Here is a 21,453-nt window from a genome sequence, read left to right on the forward strand (position 1 = left end):
GCAAGGAGCAGCTTTCATGTTTGGTGTCATTGACAGTGCTGATTGCAGGAGGAGGAAAAAAACCAAGAAATTTCAGAAATTTTACTTTAAAATGTATTGGTAAATGTGTGTAACTATTTCTCATGCAACTGGGGTCCTATAATGTCAGCATAATATAGGCAATGGCAATGCCACATGTGGAATTAGAGTAGCAGGCCTGTGAATACTTAAGATCAAAGCAAAAATTCATGTTATTAAAACACATTTAGACCATGGCTCTCTGCTTTAAAGATGAACCTATGTCTAGACAAAGCTGGAGACAAAGAACAGAACACTTCAAGAAACCTTTATTTGGTGAATAGCCACAGCTCGTAAGACCAAGAGAGCTGTTCTGCTCCCACTTAAGCCTATATATTTCCATTACTTCAAAAGGGTTGTACAGGTATCACTTGGAGAACAATTTGGCACTAGAATAACAAAATATCAAGCAATATGCTGTGCAATTGCTTTCTTTCAAAAATGACAATGGACAAAAGCTTGAAACAAGCAAAAGAATACAAATTAAAAAACAGTATGCATTCTTTGTTTGCATTATTCCAATGCTGGCTACTCCCAAATCCTACACTTACCTATTTAATTTTAATTCCATACAGAGACACTTGTAATCTGGGGGTTTTGCCAAATCTCAGCTAAAGGCAGCAACTAACATCCAAAAGGGATCTAGACATTTTTGTTTCGTCAATCTAATGCCATAGCACAGGGACGATGGGCAGAACTAATCCAAACATACAACTTTGTAGGCCCTCAAAAATCCTATGCTGGTTTCCATGTGAGTTACTAAGAAGTAGTATATCTGTTCCTTGCCTTTTCTCTAAGAACTGATGGCATAGGTTGAAAAGCTATAGATGATAATTTGCTCATACTTTTGGAAAATAGAGTTCATGGCCAGATTTAGATATCAAGCGTATTCCAGCTCACTACTCTTTCTTGAAATGACTTTTAGCCATGGGTGTGGATGGGAGATGAAGTGCCATATTCTCTCCTTCCACACCTATGACCTTAGAATTCAGAAAGCTCTGGGCTAATATCTTAGTAGGAGGAGACAGCTGCCACCTATCACTTATAATGCTTCCATCAATGTAGTTACACTCAGTGAAGTGATGGGCCTACAGCAACAGCAAATCCACTTCTGGCACTGTAGGCTGCATCTACCCTATGGTGTGATGCTGCCATAGCTATGCCAATATAGTTCCCATAGTGTAACCATAATGGAACCCACTTGGGTGTTCTAGAACCAACAGATGTTTACAGGAATGCAGAACAGACTCTTCAAAACAAACCATGATTGATTAGTCTCCTGGAACACAGTATTTAGAAACATTTGACTAGAATGGTAAAGCGAAGACTACAGGCATGCAGTCTCCCTGGGCTGAATCACTGCCCTGAGAAGCAGGAATCTTACACAAGGCTGCTCAGACTTCCGTTCTTTGTCTCTGGTACAACTCACGCAGTTTTTCACAAGTAGTGCCCCTTGGCCAATAGGTGTTAAAAGTCAGTGGTCCAATCACTGGTCTCCATTCACATACTGACAATTCTTCATATACTCACACTGACTCTGATGTGTAGATGCACTGCCAGTCAGTTCCCTGTTTATACACTGTGCCTGAAAAGGAACTAACCACTCCACACCCAATGAGCAGCAAAACAAATGTGAATGGACAAACCAAGTCACATGCTTTGCATAAAAACAGCAACGTCCTACATTCTCCACAGTAACTCACACTGAAATGGTGTGATTTGGTATCTTACATCTGAAACCTTGAATTTTAGTTTCTATTTTAATTTTGCATTCTTACAGGTTTTATTTGAAAAATCTTGTAAAGCTTACAACATATGTTTAGGTAACAGAGAATTATCTCTGCCTAATTCCTTTGCAGTTGGTTTACTGTGGTATAAACAGTGTTGAAGTAACACCTTTTCATTCATCTTCTGAGCTAAATCCAAGATGTAAGGCATCAAGCACCCAAAGTGGGCTACACATAAATATAGAGCTGCTTTGACAAAGACCAAAATAACGTACATTAACAGAGTCTTCTCATTGTGTTTGTTGTAAGAGGGGGTACAAAGAGAATCTGTCTTAAAGATAATACCTCCCAAAAGTAGCTAAAGGAGGTAGGCTCCTAACACCCTTTAAAAGTCACTTTTGGAAGTCTCACCCCCAAAAGAATACTTAATTTACCAAAAAAAATCAAAATCATGGAACTAACATCACAACTGTTATACATCAGTAACACAAAATGTCTTCTATGTCACAAGGGGCATAAGCGATGAACCTGTATTTTTCCAGCATGCTGAAAACAATGGTAAGTATTTTACTCTTTTTCGTTCTTGAAGTAAGAAAATCTTAGCACTTTGGCAGATACTCTGGTTCTCAAATTTAAACAACATGCATGATTACAAATTATGTTCTGATGACATTTCAGAAGTAGCATCTTATATAGCTGTCATGATTACAAAGGTGTTCTATTTCTAAGCTTATAGAAATACAAAAACTGTAATTATGAGAACCTGTTGGTATTTGGGGAGAATGGGCCAATGTAATATTCACACAATTGTTTGGTGTGCATTCATCCATGACTCAGAAGTATTTGTTCCTGCAGGCAGCATAAACTGCTCAGAGAATAAAGCAGGGTTTCAAAAAAAAACTCATTAACAAATTGGTTAAACAACCTCAGCATGAGGCGTATTATCCAAAGTTGTATCCTTGCACTGAGCAACAGGAAGGCATTAAAGTGCTGGATATTAATACAGTTTTCCATTCTGATTTAGTTTCACGGATACCTTCAAACTACATTTTAATGTAATCAACAAGAAATTTTAACAGAGAAAAGTATTTTATAAGCTTGAAGTACCCATCCAAAACCTTACTATTTACTCACTGAGATCTGACCTAATCCCTTTAAAGTTGCTGTGGGATACAAGCAAACAGTTTTTAGTTCATTGCTTGTGCAGCATTTCTCTCTCCTCATCCTGCTGACACACTCCCTGATGAGAGTTTGATATCTATTTGCTCACACTGCTGGCCACTGCAAAACAGAAGGATATGTGTATAATGTAAGAAGGGGCTAGGAATAATAAAAAGAAATGTGTTTATGTGCCTACCCAGCACTGAGACTAACCGTATCATCTGATGAGCAATATGAAAAAAAGCTTTAGATGGATTTTAAAATAAAACCAATTTTAAACTTTTAACAAACATCATTATTGTGCTAATGGGGTTGAGGGAAAGAAGAAAAAGTAACAGCAATCTGGAGGAGAGAAAGTTGCTAGGATTTGAAGTGACCTATTGGCTCTGTTGGCATACCAACTAAAGAACTGTAAACTGGTGTGACTAACTTCTATAGCTGTCACCGAGTTAATCCCTTGGGCTTTTCTTCCATTTGACTCAATTCTTTCCCTATCTTCCCTGTATGTTAAGCACTCTCTCTTGAATTAACTAGTTGAATAGGTAATGCAAGGTTTTTTGACCAATTTTGCCAGTCAGTTGCTAAACATTTTTATCCCTTTGACTTAATATAATTCAGTACTTAAACTTGGCCCTATTTTTTTTTCCCTAAATGAGCTACATTATTTTCTACAAAGCATTTGTACAGCTGAGGAAGAGGAGATGCAATTATCATCTTGTCAATGCTTCAAGGTTCCAATGTAGGGTTATCCCAAAAACTCTCATCTTCCAATCGCACTCCTCAAAGTTCCAGAAGTAACCAAACCAAATATTGCTTCAAATTTTGTTATGCAGGAATACATACATCACATGCCTTTCCATGTTTTATTTAATTCTGCATAGTGTAACAAAGCACTTTTTCACAACTGAGGTGTTCAGAAAAGTTTACAGTTATATTCTGAAAAAAACAAAACAAAAAAATAAAACAAAACCAAACCTCTCTACAGTCACAGCGGTAAATGCAGCTTTACAGCAAATGACACATTTAACAGCTGTATTTTTCAACCAAGAATTATTAACTATAAAACGAACAGGTCTCTTCAATTCGGAGAAAATGCGGCGGTACAAAATATCTGTCTTAAGGCATCTTCACATTCTCCTCTTCTGTGTGCTTATATACAGAACTGTGAAAAGGAAAAAATGAAACGTTCAAGAATTCCAGGGTAAGGTGTCATGGTTACCCTATCAATTAAATCAAGAAACCAGGAAATGTAAAAGTTGAAGTTCAACAGCAATATTAACTAAGCCACATCTCTCACACACACACACACACACACTCTCTCTCTCTCTCTCTCTCTCTCTCTCATATCCCTCACTAAACAAGCACAATGGGTTCCCACATTTCTGCTCATAGGTGAAAACTCATAAGAGCAACAATAAATTCCCATTAAAATACATGTAAAAGTCTCCAATTCCTCCCACGTGCTTCTAACTTGACATAAACCAGTTGAGTTTAGGTACTTTTCTGATGTATTTGAATAATTTGGCACCAGTAATATCCCAACCTATGGGTTGGGACCCAAACATGGGTTCCATTAGATTTGTTAAAGCTCCCACCTGCATGTAGCTATAAAAGAAGCCACTTGCAGTTTCTTAACACTGCTGCCTCAGACAGATATATATCAATAATGACAGCTGCTGGAGACGGGCAGCTATCTCTGAGCACTAGAGAGGAATTACCTTATGCCTAGGTGACGAAACCTTAACACTTGAGTTAATTGCTGGGAGGAGGGCTGGGGTAGCCACCCAGTCTAGCAGCCCTGGTGAAGAGGCTGTGGAAGGAGGAGGAGAAGTGTCTAATGCTGGCGCTGTTGAGGGATGCAGGGGAGGGGTCTAAGAGTGGAGAAAGCTGGGGGGTTATAATGCTGGTTTCCCCACCCCTCCAGCCAGGGACCCCGCTCATATAAATGGGGGAAGTTCACTCATTTAGTGAATAAAGGTAGGTACATATGTTCCTCATTTTAGCGAGTACTCGTTAGTAAAGTACTCGTTAAACAAGGGATTAGTGTATATAGTTTCTATTAGAACATAAGAACATACGAATGGCCATACTGGGTCAGACCAAAGGTCCATCCAGCCCAGCATCCCATCTGCCGACGGTGGCCAATGCCAGGTGCCCCAGAGAAGGAGAACAGAAGACAATGATCAAGTGATTTATCTCCTGCCATCCATCTCCTGCCCTTGTTCTGAAGGCTAGGGCACCATACTTTATCCCTGGCTAATAGCCATTTATGGACCTAACCTGCAAAAATTTATCAAGCTCTTTTTTAAACCCTAATAGAGTCCTGGCCTTCACAGCCTCCTCGGGCAAGGAGTTCCACAGGTTGACTGTGCGCTGTGTGAAGAAAAATTTCCTTTTATTAGTTTTGAACCTACTACCCATCAATTTCATTTGGTGTCCCCTAGTTCTTGTATTATGGGAAAAGGTAAATAATTTTTCTATATTCACTTTCTCCACACCATTCATGATTTTATATACCTCTATCATATCGCCCCTCAATCGCCTCCTTTCCAAACTGAAAAGTCCCAGTCTCTCTAGCCTCTCCCCAGATGGGACCCGTTCCAAGCCCCTAATCATCTTAGTCGCCCTTTTCTGAACCTTTTCTAATGCCAATATATCTTTTTTGAGGTGAGGAGACCACATCTGCACGCAGTACTCAAGATGTGGGCGTACCATAGTTTTATATAGGGGAAGTATGATATCTTTTGTCTTATTATTGATCCCTTTTTTAATAATTCCTAACATCCTATTTGCCTTACTAACTGCCACTGCACACTGCGTGGATGTCTTCAGAGAACTATCCACTATAACTCCAAGATCCCTTTCCTGATCTGTCGTAGCTAAATTTGACCCCATCATGTAGTACGTGTAATTTGGGTTATTTTTTCCAACATGCATTACCTTACACTTACCCACATTAAATTTCATTTGCCATTTTGCTGCCCAATCACTCAGTTTGCTGAGATCTTTTTGTAGTTCTTCACAGTCTGTTTTGGTTTTGACTGTCCTGAACAACTTGGTGTCATCTGCAAACTTTGCCACCTCACTGCTTACCTCATTTTCTAGATCATTGATGAACAAGTTGAACAGGATCGGTCCCAGGACTGACCCCTGGGGAACACCACTAGTTACCCTCCTCCATTGTGAAAATTTACCATTTATTCCCACCCTTTGTTTTCTGTCTTTTAACCAATTCCCGATCCATGAAAGGATCTTTCCTCCTATCCCATGACCACCTAATTTACATAAAAGCCTTTGGTGTGGGACCGTGTCAAAGGCTTTCTGGAAATCTAGGTATATTATGTCCACTGGGTGCCCAATCTTTCTTATTCCAATCTTTCTTACTGAACACGTAATTTAATGTATTACTTTGTCAAATTGTACACCATAATAGATAGAGGGTGTACAGAGGGATTCTATAACTGTGAACCAATTTAATTAGACCTGCCTTCTATGGTGCTGAGAGAGACCAGCTGGACTTGCAGGAGGGTTCTATTAACAGTGTCAGAAGTAAGTCTTTATCTGACAACAATAAATTCAGGATCCGTACTCCTTTTCTTTTAAAACTTATGGCAAAACTAACTACTAACTATGAAGTAGCCTGTATGTTCCACATACCAGGTCAGAACCAGGATGTCTTGTGATGAAGAACTTCCCACAAGTTTCTAACCAGGGGTCTTTGGTTAGAGGGAAAGGAGGAGAAAGCCATGATTGTTGCATCTTGGGTGCACAGAGTGTGAAATATTTCAGAATTAACTATGTTCCCAAACTGAGATGTCTCACTTCTCAACCTATTTTCTAGAGCCTATCGCAGTCCACCTCATCAGGAGAAATTGGTTAAGACTTCTCGCCATCATCCAGCCTTTAAAACTGTCATGAATGAATGCCTGTAAAGGGTTAAACCCAGAGAGAGTGGATTCTGTTGGCAAGCAGTCAGGTGAGCCAATGTGAAGCGGGGGGTTAACTGAAGCAGTTACCTGCTGAGAGAGTGTCTGTCTTTTGTATGGCTGGAGCAGAGAGAGAAAGAGATGGTTTAACTAAGCAGGCTTGGAGGATTCAGTAAATATCCAGGCCTCAAAGAAATCTGGGCATACAGATATGTAAGCAGTAAGGAAATGTTTAGTCAGATGGGATTAGGTTACTTTCTTATTTTGGGTTTGGCGCGGCATTTCTCAAACTGGCTGACGTGCACTCCCTATACACTGTTAACTTCTAAACTGAATCCCAGGGAAGTAATTCTCTGCGCTTTAACCTACTTTTTTAGTTGCGCTATAACACCTAGCAGCCAAGTATGTTTTGTCATGCATATATTTTGTTCTGTTAATTAATCATTTTTTTAAGGTAATGTCCTGTGTCCTAGAGAAAGGTCTGTTTATATGGATGCCTAAAACTGCAAGGTCAGTTATCAGATTGCAGCTTAATTTCTTTCACCTTGTTTTCAAGATCTCTCCTAAGGGATGGTAAAGAGCTTGCAGTTGCCTCACAGGGAGACATCCCAAGTGTGTCTTCCTAGGTTCTAAAGGGGGGTTTTCTCATTTAGGTGGTGTCAGCTACCTACCAAGGAATCTTTTAAGCAGAATCCTCTAGAGCAGGGATTCCAAACCTATGGGTCGCAATCAGATTTTTTAAGGATCGCCAGGAGCTCATAGCTGCATGTTGCTCTTAAAGAAGCCATCTGCAGCTCCGTAAAGCTGCCGCATCCAGCAGCTCTATCAATAGAGAAGTAGTTACGCGTTACAAAGACAGCTTCTCCACCTCTGATATTAGTAGCCATCCCAGGCAAGCCACTTAATAGACTCTTGCAGTAAGTAATTCTCGTCCCCCATTCTTTTCTACGTAGCTGATTTGTTAGTTTTCATTTTTTTGTTTGTACCTCTCCCCAGCCCTAGAGTGTGACTCTCCAGAGTCCCCCAACCCCCAGCCCAAGTGTGACTCCCCCCAGTTCCCCAACCTTTCCAGCCCTTGAGCGTGACTCCACCCAGCCCCCCAACTCCCCCAGCCCTTGATTGTGGCCCCCCCAGTCTCTCAACCCCCAGTCCTTGAGTGTGATCCCCCCTGCATCCCTTGAGTGTGATTTCCCCCAGCTCCTGCATGTGGGGTTTAAGCTAGGAAGCAGGGGGGAGCAGTTTAGGGGTGAGCGTCTTTCCCCCACCACAACTCAGATCAACTATAATAATAAAATAATAAACTATAATAAACATAGTGCTATTATTTTATTATTATTCATGTATTTTTCCCTTTTTCTATGAATATATAAAAATGAGGGGGTGCAATTTTACATTCTTGCCTCTGGCGCAAATTTAGCTAGTTATGGCACTGCTTTCCCCACCCCACCCCTATTTTTGAATTGTCTTGGGTCACCAAGTCTTCCTGAATTGTCAAAATAGGTCCCCATCTGGAAAAGGTTGGGAACTGCTGCTATAGAGACAAGGTATTTTCAAAGTTTCTGCAAGCCCCAACTTTCCGCACTGGGAGCATCAGAGTGGGGAACAGCCTTGATAAAAAAAAAACTTACTCCTATGGCCACATCTTTAAAAACATGGGGCAGGGGAGCAGGATGGGGGCAAAACTCCTTGACTTCATTTGCTTCTATTGAGACAAAGGCTATTTAATTTCTCTCTTTCACATGGGCTCTGTGCTCTTCTGTGTTTCCTCTTTCTGTCTCTGCCTGTGGAAGTCCACAGAGTTCAGTTACTGCTGTTTATTTTTCTCATCACATTTTGCTCCTGGGTGACTTCAGTCATTCCCATGCCTTCACTTCTCTACCCTGATTCTGCTGTACGTTTGACTTCTGCCTCTCTGCTCTTTCTTGAATCTTGGCCCACAACCACTTCCCAACCTCTCTTTCTGGAACTTCCTACTACCAGGGTGAAAAGTACGCTGTGTTACAAGTCCCTCCATCTCAAGCAGTTAGGTTACAGTACAATTACTCCCCAATACAGATTTTAAAAAGAGGCCATTTTGTAGTGGGGAGAGGATCTTAACTCTTTTTGAACCACATCAAAACTTATCTGTCTAGTTGCTTATACGCCAGTTGTTTCCTTGGGAGCTGAGTCTGGGAAAGTCTCATTATAATGTGTCATGGGTCACTTAATTACTGCAATCTTATTTAATGACAGTAAAGTCTTCCCCATCAGCATAGTTTTAAATATTAATAAACTGTGTCAGTTAAGTTTAGTCAACATTCCATTTTGGACAACCAAACGACGAGTGCAGAATTACAGCGCTATCGGCATCCATAGAATCCTATATATTTACACAGTGCTTTACATAGCAAGTGGTGGTAAGCTCTGTGAAGCAAGGAATACCTTGATAGACCACACAGTTCAGGTGATTCCTGGCTAAGATAAGAAAGTGTCATATGATTAATAGGTTTTAAGGAGGCGATAGAAAACCAAGCGTGCTTGGTTTAAAAAAAAAACAAAAAAAAACAGGGACGGAAAAGTCGTCACTGGGATCAGTAAGAAAAAGCATAGAACCAGTAGGCCGAAATGGGAACACAGAGGGTAGGTAAAAGAAATATTATGTAAACCTCTAGCAAACCAAAAAATTTCAAAAGGATTGGCTGCAGACTAGAAATCATGTAATTTTGTTTCCATACATGCCTCAAATTCAAAATTCTATGCCAAAACCAACCTCCTAATCAAGAGTATTGCAAGAAGGAGATTTACCATTATTTCCTCGGATAAACGCATCCCCATATTTGTTCTTTAATTGACCATTTACATATTCTTCTGTCTGCTCCAGAGCTATGTTCATATACCCATCCAGGCACGCCAGGACACCTAAAGATATTGAAAAGTTTATTTATTTATTTTTTTCAATTTGCAAAACAGATTAGATTTCAAAAAGAAAGGTAAATATAACCGACAGTCTTTTATTCTTCAGATACAGCATATTAAAAATCACAACTCTCTTTATAAACTGTTCTGATTAACTGAAGCATACAGTCTAAGCCAATTAGAAGGCAGGTCAACAATGGGACAATGAAAAACTGTCACCATATCCTCATCATCTATCAGGTAGTGATTAAATCTTCATCAACTGTTCCCTAAATGAAATATGAAGCCTCTTTTATTGCTTGTGATAAAACAGAACTTTGTCACAAGATCAATGGCATCTGCTTTGAAAGCTGAAAATGGTGCACTTCATTTATGTAGTAGCAAGAGATGAGTGTCCCTTAAAATTGTACAGAAGAGCCCCATGTATTAGAAAGGAACTAGGTGCACTGAATTTAACTGGAAAAATGAATAGGAAGTCTATATAAAAAGCTGAGTTTTTTATCTAAATGACATGTCAGAAACATAGCAGAATCATGGTGTTTAAGGCCAGAAGGGCCAACCAAATTCTCCAACCTGACCTCCTGTACATCACAGGCCACGAACATTTGGCATGAAGCTAAACAACTGAAATTAGATGAAAGTATTATAGACTATAGAAGATTAGACTATTAGATGCCCCAGGCAGAGAACAGAAGGGACTGAGGTGCGCCAGAGTCCAAGGTCCCACACAATAACAGGGAAATAACTAAGTGAGAGACATCCATAACCATGGCAAATGATCCACGACCGCAGCATGGGGGAAGACAGACAATCTCAAAAGTCTCTGCCACTCTGACCTAGCACAAAATTCCTTCATGGCCCCCAAAACAGTGATCAGTTACACCAGTGTTTGTCACTATTTGGAAATGGGGCCCCTTTGGCCAAAGGAAACCCACAGGCCCAAAGCCCCACCCTGGTGGCTCTCCCCCTCACTTTCTTTGGGCAGGGGATTAGAGTATGGGAGCGGGTGCAGGCTCTGGGCTTGGACAGAGCAGTTTGCTGTGTCAGAGGGAGCTCTGAGATGACCCTGAGGCAGAACGTTGGTGTTCAGGAGGGGGCGATTAGTGCAAGTTTTGAGAGGGACTCTGGGTGTAGGAGGGGATTCCATGCTGGAGAAAACTGTTGGGGTGCAAGGAGGGGGTACTGGGTGCTGGCTCTGGGAGGGAGGTCAAAGTGGCACAGAGGGTATGGGATGTTGATTCTGAGAGGGGTTATTTGGTATGGGAGGGGGCTTGGGGTGCAGGAAGGGATATGAAGGGCTGGCTCTGGGACAGGGCTCAGGGCTGGGGCAGGGGCCTGAGATGGAGGAGAGGGTTTGGAGTGCTGTCTCCAGGAGGGGATATAGGGTGAAAAGGGGAGAGCAATTTCTTTGGGCAGCCCTAGCCCCACACTGTTCCCTGAAGGGGCTATCAGAGCCCTGCAGCCCCTGGGAAGTCAAGTGGCTCTACATGATGCCTCTCTCTGCAGACACTGCATCCAACTCTATGAATCCAATAGTATGATGGGCTTGGTTGTGATGGTAGGAGTCACGGCCGAAGAGTCCTGGAGCTCATTTTCCGTTTGTTCAATGTTCCTAGGAGCTCATGCTTCAGGATTTCAGCCGGCTACCTGCAGGAGTCAGAAATGGATTCACAACCCCATTTACCCTGTATCTTCAAGGGGAGATACAACAGATACTGCTAGCAGGCAGAATCAATGCATGAAGGCTTCTGGTCCCCTTCTCTCTCTTCCTGGGCACCATGGTGACATGCTGGCCACTTCTGGGACTGGCAGAGGGCCAGAGCAGGCAGGGAGCCAGCCTTAATGGCAGCCCCTCTGCACCATTAGAGATTGCCAAACAGCACGATTGACAGTGAACTGCATTTTGAAGCCAAGACAGCCACCACTGGCTTGCAGACCTTGCTCTGAAGATCCCTGAGTTAGACCGTAAGCAGGTAAGCAAAAACCAGCCAGCCAAGGACCAGAGAGTAAGCATGCTCGGTGCCATCTCAAAGCCCTGGCTGCCCTGTTCAAAGTTGCTTTTCTAGCCACACCCATCCCTAATGCATGGGAGAAGGGAGATTTAAAAACAAAAACAACAACAAACATAAGATTCGTTGTGCATGGAAGTCTGAATCCTTTCCTGACCCATGCAGGTAGCTGGCTAAAATCCTGAAGCATGAGCTGTTAGGAAAAACAGTTCAGTGGGACCCTCCTCTAGCACACATCCTCAGATCTCGGCAGTGTTACTGTAATATCTTTCATAAAATAACTGAGAAATTGAAATCCCTTGTCAATATTTATGATCTTAGGATCATATTTTTCTACAAATATTTTCCTTTCTTCTCTTTCCACACAGCTAGGAAAAACTGACTGACTATACACAAAGCACTGTTATTTGTCCAAAATAAACAAAATGAAAGATTTTCTCCCCACCAATCTCTGTTATAATAATTTCAGGAACCACTTTAACAATAGCAAGCAAAAATATATCAGACAAGTGAGACATATTGACTATAAACCTTTCAAAATTATAAGGCTGCTCTAAATGGCAGCATTTTCAAAATCTTTTTGTTCCTATTGTACATTCATGCTTATTTCATTCTCTCTTCTTCCCCTTTACAAACACTACTGGCTTTAAATGTTATCATTACCCAACCTCCTACTTACATTTTAAATGTTTATACACACCCAGGCATGCAAATCACACACTGCAATATGGTTTGTGTTTTTTCATGGCATCCTCTTAAATGTGACATTTATTTGGCATAGAATTGAGACATTTTACAATTACACAGTCATATCCGCATTAGGTGACATTTATCAAAAACGTACAATTAGCAACACTACCTAGCAACAGAAGTAGATCAATTTGCTGACAAATTTGTAACAAAAGTCTGCAATCCTTTTTGAACAAGATGTTTTTAAAAAATGTTGAGTTTCACCAATGCACATTACCTTACAGTTTCATGTATTATAATAAATGCCTAAGTACATTTTCTTCACCCCAGCACATCTGTTATTCTCTCAAATGGGGTATAGTGACGTCAGCTGAGTTATATCTATGTAAAAACTGATGTGGTCAGTGTCTGGTCCACAACATTTAGATATTTGAAGCACTCACTAAAATACTCTGGGGGCAGGGGGCGAGGGGGGAAGTGGAATAGAGAGGGGTGGTTGAAATGCACAATTTAATGTTAGATAGGTTTTGTGTGTCCCGGCCAGTCTCCTCCACTTCACTGAAAGCAAGCAGTGAGATTTAAATAAGCCTTGGATAACACTGCTAATAGAACAGAACGCTCACAGACCTAGGCTGCTAGAAATCATGCTGGGACAATATACATGTAAGAAAAGACTCTCCTTGATAACGCTATGAGAAGATAGATTTATGACTAACTTGGATTTTCAAATGCATTTAAGTGATGTAGAAGCAAGAATCCCACTTAGAGTCATTGAAACTCAGGTGCTTTTCAAAAATCCCACCTTCAAGCCTCAATCCTACATCAGCATCACTCACATGCTCAAACTGAGGATTCAAAATCCCCTTGTTGGGAGCCTACACTTCTCCTGTCAAGACCATTGACCTAGACAAATTTTTTTAATCAGGAATCAAGTCTTTTTCCATCTATTTCTTCAGACTAGTTTATTTTTACTAAACATTATGCCAGCCTTTTTCAAATAAAAAATTGGGTGGTCTAAACCTTCCACTATTAACTGGGATCACCAGTTCAAGGTTCCCAACCAAAATCTTCTCTGAGGAATACGTACATCACTAAAATGAGCATGCCACTTTGGCATCACAGGATACAGGAGTTACAACTGTAAGAATCCAACTCAAGCTATTATTGCTACAGCAATAATTCCTGGCATAGGCAAGCCACCATATGAACACAGCTTCAGAAGGCCACTACAGGTACTAAGAAATTAACATGTCTACAAAGTTCTCTTGCTTTTACTAGTAATGGGACTATTATTGTTTTAAAGCAAAGCATGGTACTTGTCCCTTCCTCCCACACGCAGTGAAAATGTAAACATTATTCATTATGGGCGAGAGTAGGGAGGACTTACCTCGATAATCAACTCCAGAATTTAACTTTACAACAACAGGCCTTCCTATAATTTGTTTTAAGAAGTCACTAGGTGTCTGCTTCCGTAGGCTCATTGTGATGGTTCAGGTAGACTGGAAAAAAGAAACGTTAAGATAAATAACTCCAATACAGACCTTAAAACATATATTGAACTCAAACAGCCTGTCCTGTAGCTCTCAAAGTGTTCAGCAGGGAAAAAATATCAGACTGAATAAAAGTGAATTCTGCAGAAAAAGAGGACATACTTAAAACTGCAGTTCCACATGAAACATTCCATTTAACTTTTTTCCAGCTTCTGAAATACTTAATAGGAATTCTCACATCTTTGTTTCACATCTGTCCCTCATGCTGTGCCTCCTGCAAACTTCCAAGGTAGCCAGCAAAGGCTTTTATTTTCTGTAATACCTTTTGTTAAAAAAGCTTTAACTACTCTTGATTCCATAATTTGAGTAGAGTGTGTCATATCTTTAAAAAAAAAACCAAAAAACTATGGTACACGTTTTGTATCCAGACTGCTATGTTAAAATGGAAAGTGCCAAGAGACTGCGTTAAAAATTTCTGGGGTATGTTTCTTATTTAATTACACTAATGAAAATCAAGAGTAATTTGGCTGAAATCATTCTCTCAAACTCAATGAAGTTACATTGGAATGGGAAGGCTCAGGATTGAACTGTTTTGCATCATGCACACAACATACAGAAATAATCTGTACATGAGTATGGACTGTACATTCTTTAGATTCAGTTAAAATCATACAGGGTGGACCTCTTTTGTCTGGCACCCTTGGGACCAGATTTGTGCCAGATGAAAGAATTTGATGGACCACAGGAGGCCAATATTGTCTGGCAGCATCATCAACACTTCCACTGCTTCCTGGGCTCTTAAAGCTATTTGGGGTAAATTAGACCTATATAACAGCACAGAACACAGACAACCAGGACTGCTGGCTGTAAATCTTTAAGGGATTATGGGAAACTTGGCCACATCCACAATAAGTGAACAACTGACTGACTAAAATCATGCTGGATCATAGATGTTACCGGATGAGAGAGGTGCAACCTGTACTAAGAACCAGCCTTCTCAGAGATACACAGCCACTTTTTGAGGCCCTTAGCCATAACACAAAAAACCTGCCTTTTGTTTGCTTAAATGTGCAGCTCTAAGATAAGAGTGTCGCATTCTGATCTGATAGGGATGTGCATAAAAACAAGTTGTAAAATTTATCAAATGCCAAACATTAGTATGTGTCTAAATTTGAGCCCACTTTGAACTTGAGGCTGAGGCCAACTGGCCCTCCTGTGCTCCCCCTCTGATTTGCCCTGCTAAGGACTGTTTTATCAACTCATCATCTACACAGGTTCACTTCCAGAAACAAAGTTAATAACAGCAAATAAAAGTACTAAAACAAAACTCCAAACATATTTTAACAAAACAAAAAGCAGAAGATATGTTTTATATGAACGACCAAAGTAGTATCTGCACATGTCTATATTCTTTACTGATCTTTACAGCACTGGGAGGAGCAAAAGTAGTTTCTAAAACTAATGTCTAGCACAGGAGTGGGCATGATCTGGCTCACAGACCACCTCAGTCACAGAACACCAACTGCTGCTTTAAGCAGATTCCTGCTCCCTGTCCTCTGGACATTGAAATACAGGGGGAGGCCTGGCACACAGCTTCCCCCAACTTTCTCTATTATACATTTAACTGGGGATTGTACTCCAATGCTCATTTATTTATTGGTATTTTTGAGGCTCTCCTCAATAGCATCTGAGCACACTACCTAGTAGCATAAATTTGGTCTTGGCTATCAATATATCTTCATATGAAACACACTAAGTTTATTTATTAAACTTACCAAATTTTTATTATCGTAAGCATTTCGATCACTTTTAGAGAAGTAATTAGAAAAGACAGCTGTTCGTTCTAGTTCAGCATGATTTCTAAAAGTATATTACAGGTCCTCCTATTACAATGTAACATCATCTTCCTATGCTATTTTCAATGAGCCACATTAACCACATATATACTCGGAAAAACTTTTACCACATTTTTAATGTGATAATCACATGAATTGGCCTGGGTCATTATATTTCTTCAAGTAGTCAGAATAAACAGTATGAAGCCTCTTCTTATATCTGTGAATTATAACATACCTTTTCTACTTTTCATCTTCTAAATTCTAAACATGTTAAAATAAGACATGTAAAACCATTTCTCAGCTTCCAGGGCAGAAGCACTGGACTATCAAAATACCATAGAACTTAGATTGAAGCCAACAGTATAAAATAACTTTATGGATTGAAGATGAAGGTTGAGCACCTTAATTTTAATTCTTTGAAGTTTAATGTAATGCTTATCTACTAGCTTGGGGACTGGGTTCAAATTTCTGTACAATGTGGACTGCACCTTATAGTGTTTCATGGACAAGTTCCCTTTTTGGTGTGATTATATACCATCATCTCGTGTCAACTGTAACCAAAAATACAGAGAAAAACGTTAAGATTGTATTTAAGGTACAACAGGACTGAGCTATGCTTGAAACTTAGGTCGACTTAACTACATCACTCAGTTGTGTGGTTTAATCAAACTGAACAAAGCCCTGCCTTGGTCTTCCATCAACCTAGCTACCACATCTCAGAAAGGCGGACGGATTACCATGACTAAAGAACACTTTCCCTCACTGTAATATGTATTTAGAATTTTTCAGGAGAGATGCTGCAGCACTGCACATGTACCACAGCAGCATTTCTAGTGTAGACATATCCTAAGTTAAGGTAGTACATGTTTTGTCCTTTTCACAAATGGAAATAAGTCTTCTATGTTCCTGTCCCTGTTCTACATGTTCCGCTATCGTCTCTACTTGTGTGCTCAGTTTATTTTGTCCCTCTTCTCCCCAGCACATGGTTCCCTAACTTGCTGCAGAAAGAGATGACGGTTGGATGTTTCAGTCTTGAGGGTAGCTTCTGTTTCTCCTCTTCAACTAAAGCAAGGCCTCTAGAAACAGCTAAGGTGCCTTCTCCTTTCCAGCCACTTTTACAGGCTCTTTGCTACTTAGGCTGGAGCCTAGCACAAGTAGCTGTGAACAAGTAGAAACAGAACCATGCCCCCAGCCAAGTCTAATCAGAACACCAGCAATGCAGTTTGCCAATTGTAGCATCTGCCACAGGGTACTGAGAAATGAAATTCATTACCTCTGTAATTATAGACCACATTGCTCTGCAGTGTGGAAATAAGCAACAGTATCTTCAGAGGAAAGACTGATGAGTGAGGATGAACAGACAGTAAATATGGAAGACGGATGCTATATGTAAAAGCTGGACAGTATCAGTTTAATCTCTGTAAAATGACTGTGCCAACAGCTGTTCAACTCCTTTTTGTAACTTTCCATGAACTATTGATTAACACCCTGCTAGTGGGGAAAGGGGGTTATTTTATGCCCAAAGGGAGACAGAGAATTAGAAATCCACAATTCCAAAAGAAATTCAGGGGTGAAAATAAACTAGGCATGAGTTTACCACACAGGCGTATGCACCATCACAAACTATAAGAGTTCTTCCCCAAATGAATTAGGGTAATAACTAATTTGCATAAAGTCTGTGATCCTGAGCCCAGTTCTCAGCTCCAGGTGTTCAAATTCCTTGCACGGAATTGCATTCAGGTTTGGCCCAGCCTACCCTTCCATAGATGGGAAATGGAGGAGTAGATGCACCAAACCGGAGGGGTACTGCAAGGCTATATAGAGGCCATAATGCCTGGGGCAGGAAGCTCGGTTCCACGCCACAGGTCAGGAGACACCTCTGCATAGCAAGTGTAAGGAAGGCAACATCCTCTCTCTACATCCTTTCCTCCATTCCAGATCACAAATGGTATTGCAGATTTTAATGGGACTTTATACATTGTCACACCCAGCAACATTCACACTGAGTTTAGGTGCAGCTCGTAAAAAAAAAAAAAAAACCCTAGCAAACGTTAACGACCCGAGAGATATGTAAAAGCACCAGCCAAACACTGACTCCGCCACAGCTAAGAAAGAGGGGACGGAACCACACGTTCAGGACAGCCTGAGCGGGGGACGGGAAGATAAGGGACTTGTGCGGACTCTCCTACCCGGACCCCCGTGCTCGGGTGTTTCCGCCACCCAGCTTTGTTACAGCCTTTCTGTGCTCCGCAGCGGGGCGCGCTGACGAGCCTGTAAGAAGCCAAAAGCGAGGACGAGATACACTTCGCGCCCGGACTCCTCGCGCCCAACCTGGCCTGGCCTGGCCTGACCCCTCGCTCGGGGCACGCACATGTAGAAGCGCTGCCCAATCAGCGCCACCTCCGCCTCCGGGGCCCTACTTAGACCCAGGACCCGCAGCCTCCGCGCCCGCCTCGCTGGGATTTTACTCCGAGCCCAGCAGCTACTCAGGCCGCCCGCGCCAAACTGCAGCAGAGAGCGGGCCCGGCGCACGCACGCAGGCAGTGAAGGGCTGAGCCGTGCCCAGGCCTCCCCGGGTGCACGCGCCGGCCCCCCGCTCCCACCCTACTTGCTCACCCTCGCCCGGTCCGCCACTCGGCCGAACCCCGCGCTAGGGACCAATCAACGCCGCCTCCAGACTTCCGGCTCCGCTACGGTGAGCAGGCGGAGCCAAAACGCGCAACGTTTGGCGAGGCGAGGGGGACGTTGGCCTCGGGAGGCTGGCGGGTGCTTTGCTCACTAACCGTCACCGCCAAGTCCCTGCGGCACTTGCCACCCTGCCAGCTCCGCTCCCTACCGCCGCGCGGCCAGGGCCAGCCTGGGGAGCCTGGAGCTAGCTCAGAGCTGCCCGCGGCTATGCTGGAGGCTGGCCGGGCCGGCGGGATGCCAGGTGCGCTCACACTGGGTACCAGCCTCGCAGGCGCGTGTGCAGCGGCCAGACCCTGGAATGGTGGGGTACGGACAGGGCCCATCCCACGTCCGGCCTCTGGCCGCTTTCCCGCCCTCCGCCACCAGCCCCGCGGCCGTGGGCGCAGCCGGGACTGGGAGTCTGTCTCTAGCCGCTAGTCCGGGCGCCTCCCAGCGGGGCTCGGTAGCGGTGACAGGGCCCCAGGCCCCCTGTGTGGCCCCGCCCTCCCCATACTCTTCCCCTCCCCCACGCCCCTGGCTGGACTGGGCGGGGAGCAGCAGACGCTCCACCTGTGGGGAGGGGGACACAGGCGGTGCCCCCCCACACCCCAGGCCTCTACTCCTTGTTCAGGGCAAATGGAAGGGCCGTGGCTCTTACCCAGGCCTGGGGCCGAGCCTTGGAGCCTCAGGCGGGCCACGGTGAGAGTCGCGGATCTTCCATTTGCCCTGGGCGCGGGGCAGGGGCCCAGGTCAGGACTAGCTTTGTCTGTATCCACACCCCTCATCCCAGGCGGGCCGAGGCTCCGCGGCGCGCCCCACAGCGTCCTGGCTCTCCTGCTGGGCCTCAGAGAGGGGAAGAGGACGGGCGGCTGGGGGCGTGGAGGAAGGTGGCCGGGCCAGGCCTGCACGTTTGGGAAAAGTGGGAGGCCGTGTCCCAGGGCCTCCCCTCTTCTGGTGCAGCGCGTTTTCAGGGCACATCTCCATCAGCTCTGCTCAGCCATACTTGCCCCCCTCCGAAATGAGGGGCGCATGAGTCGGTATGTCTTCCTCTGTACTGCCCTTGTCTGCCGGTGACAGGGCCAAATGCGGGCTAACACGAGTGCTGTTAGCGCTGAAGAGTGTCATATTGCAGTTGTGTCACTTGTTGCAATGTTAATTTTAGAGTTACCTGAAAGTTCTTCTTGGGCTTGAGTTTTGCAAGGATAATATCATTTAGAGGGCTAATGGTCCAACCTTTCAGATACACTGACTTTTTTTGTTTCTCCATGACAAAGCTATTAACTGATCTGATCTTAGGTGGTGGAAGGTGTGAAGAAGGGTCAAATTGCATGGTTTGAAATGCTTTCCAGCCACAATCTTAACTTGTTGCAAGCACTTTCTTGTGGCTGATACTGAACACTTCTCTCATGTTCTAGTTACGTGATGCATTTGTTGGTGCTAAATATGAATTTTATTAGCATATAAAATAAGAACGGCCATTTATTGGGTCAGATCAAAGGTCCGTCTAGCCCATCAACCCATCTGCCCACAGTGGGCAGTGCCAGGTGCCCCAGAGGGGGTGGACCGAAGACAAAGATCAAGTGACTTGTCTCCAGCCAACCATCTCCAGCCTCAGACAAACAGGCGAGGGACAGCATTCCTACCTCCTGGCTACTAGCCTTTTATGGACCTAACCTCCATGAATTTATCTAGCTCTTCTTTGAACTCTCTTATCGTCCTAGCCTCCTCTGGCAAGGAGTTCCACAGGTTAACTGTATGCTGTGTGAAAAAGAACTTTATTTTATTAGTTTTAAACCTGCTACCCATTAATTTCATTTGGTGTCCTCTGCTACTTATATTATAGGATCAAGTAAAAACTTTACTTTATTCACCCTCTCCACACTGCTCATGATTTTCTATACCTCTATCATATCCCCCCTGAAGTCTCCTCTTTTCTAAACTGAAAAGTCCCTGTCTCTTTAACCTCTCCTCACATGGGACCCATTCCAAACCCCAATCATATTAGTTGCCCTTTTCTAAACATTTTCTAATGCAAAAATCCACTAGTTTATTATTATTTTGTAAGTGAAAGCTACGTTCAGGAAAGATTTTTGATTGACAACAGTGAAAATTTGTTTGCTGTTTTCATAAAATATGTACAGCAGCATGCAAGCTGACTCATATTGAGTCTTCACATGTTCCTCAAGTTTGTTTTGGAAGGGTTATCTGGAGATTGAACTAGATTAGACCAGACTCAATCTCTATAACCGTTCAGGTGTGTGGGGGCGGGGGGGTTGTTTGTTTGGTTTTGTCTTTTTATAGCTACTACGGTCATCAGTGAAATCCATAGGGAGTACTCAGGGGAGAGAGCCAAGTTCATATTCCTTCTCCACATCAAGTAACAAGGGAATTAAACTTGCAGTTTTTACACCCTAGCACCACCTCCTCATCCTGTTGGTCTCTTGTGTAGCTTTAATAGTAACAGGGAGGTAGCTGTACAGTCTGTATTCTAACAAAACAAACAAGCAGTCATGTATCACCTTAAAGACTTTGCTAATTTTGTCAGTCTCTAAGGTGCTACAGGACTGCTTGTTTTGTGCAGGTTTAAGTGCACTCCGAGCATGTTTACGGGATGATGCCCAAAAAGGCAAGTTGACTGTGTGAATTGTGCTGTAAAAGTAAGTGTGATGGCTTACTCATGAGTAAGGTGTCAAATTGCTAGTGTCAGGAAAAAAAAACTGTGGGGCACACTCAGCTGCTGAAATTTAGGCACTTCGTGGACTTCAAAGGCAGAGGCTTGGGTTCTTAGAGTCTGATGGCATTAGCTGAGTGGGGATTTTGTGAAAACTAGTGACATCTAAATCCTGTTTATGAATCCTACTGAAAATAAGGTCACTTGCGAAGGCTATAGCAGAGTCTCTTGGCCTAGCCCCTAATTATTAGATTGTGCATCATTCTCTTTAGGGAAATAGGACAAGGACAGGGCTGCTTGTATTCACCTAGAAATGTTTCTG

The 21,453-nt window shown here is 42.9% G+C and overlaps 1 protein-coding gene across 4 annotated transcripts; it reads right to left on the bottom strand.

The window, feature by feature from the left end:
* Window positions 1–310: 310 nt before the first annotated feature.
* On the bottom strand, window positions 311–19,252 carry LSM6 (LSM6 homolog, U6 small nuclear RNA and mRNA degradation associated). 4 transcript variants are annotated; one of them, XM_074993238.1, is made up of 4 exons: window positions 19,119–19,252; window positions 13,853–13,964; window positions 9,656–9,769; window positions 311–4,107 (listed from the first exon to the last, which is right to left on the bottom strand). In XM_074993238.1, exons 2-4 carry the CDS (start codon window positions 13,944–13,946, stop codon window positions 4,073–4,075), a joined length of 243 nt encoding a protein of 80 aa, XP_074849339.1. In that variant the 5' UTR covers window positions 13,947–13,964; window positions 19,119–19,252; the 3' UTR covers window positions 311–4,072. The 4 variants fall into 4 exon arrangements, with proteins under 4 accessions (XP_074849339.1, XP_074849336.1, XP_074849337.1 ...); XM_074993235.1 differs by lacking the exon at window positions 19,119–19,252 and adding an exon at window positions 18,410–18,547; XM_074993236.1 differs by lacking the exon at window positions 19,119–19,252 and adding an exon at window positions 17,983–18,136.
* Between the last annotated feature and the right edge of the window lie 2,201 nt (window positions 19,253–21,453).

The sequence above is a fragment of the Carettochelys insculpta genome, chromosome 4 (genome assembly GCF_033958435.1).
Source record: "Carettochelys insculpta isolate YL-2023 chromosome 4, ASM3395843v1, whole genome shotgun sequence".
Lineage (NCBI taxonomy): Eukaryota > Metazoa > Chordata > Testudines > Carettochelyidae > Carettochelys > Carettochelys insculpta.

What these genes read in the sequence shown, in the direction of transcription:
- LSM6 (XM_074993238.1), bottom strand. Translation starts at nt 13,946, where the DNA reads ATGAGCCTACGGAAGCAGACACCTAGTGACTTCTTAAAACAAATTATA. An exon ending in TTCTGGAGTTGATTATCGAG is followed by an intron (nt 9,770 to 13,852) that starts GTAAGTCCTCCC and finishes CAATATCTTTAG; the next exon opens with GTGTCCTGGCGTGCCTGGAT. An exon ending in GTTTATCCGAGGAAATAATG is followed by an intron (nt 4,108 to 9,655) that starts GTAAATCTCCTT and finishes TCCTTTTCACAG; the next exon opens with TTCTGTATATAAGCACACAG.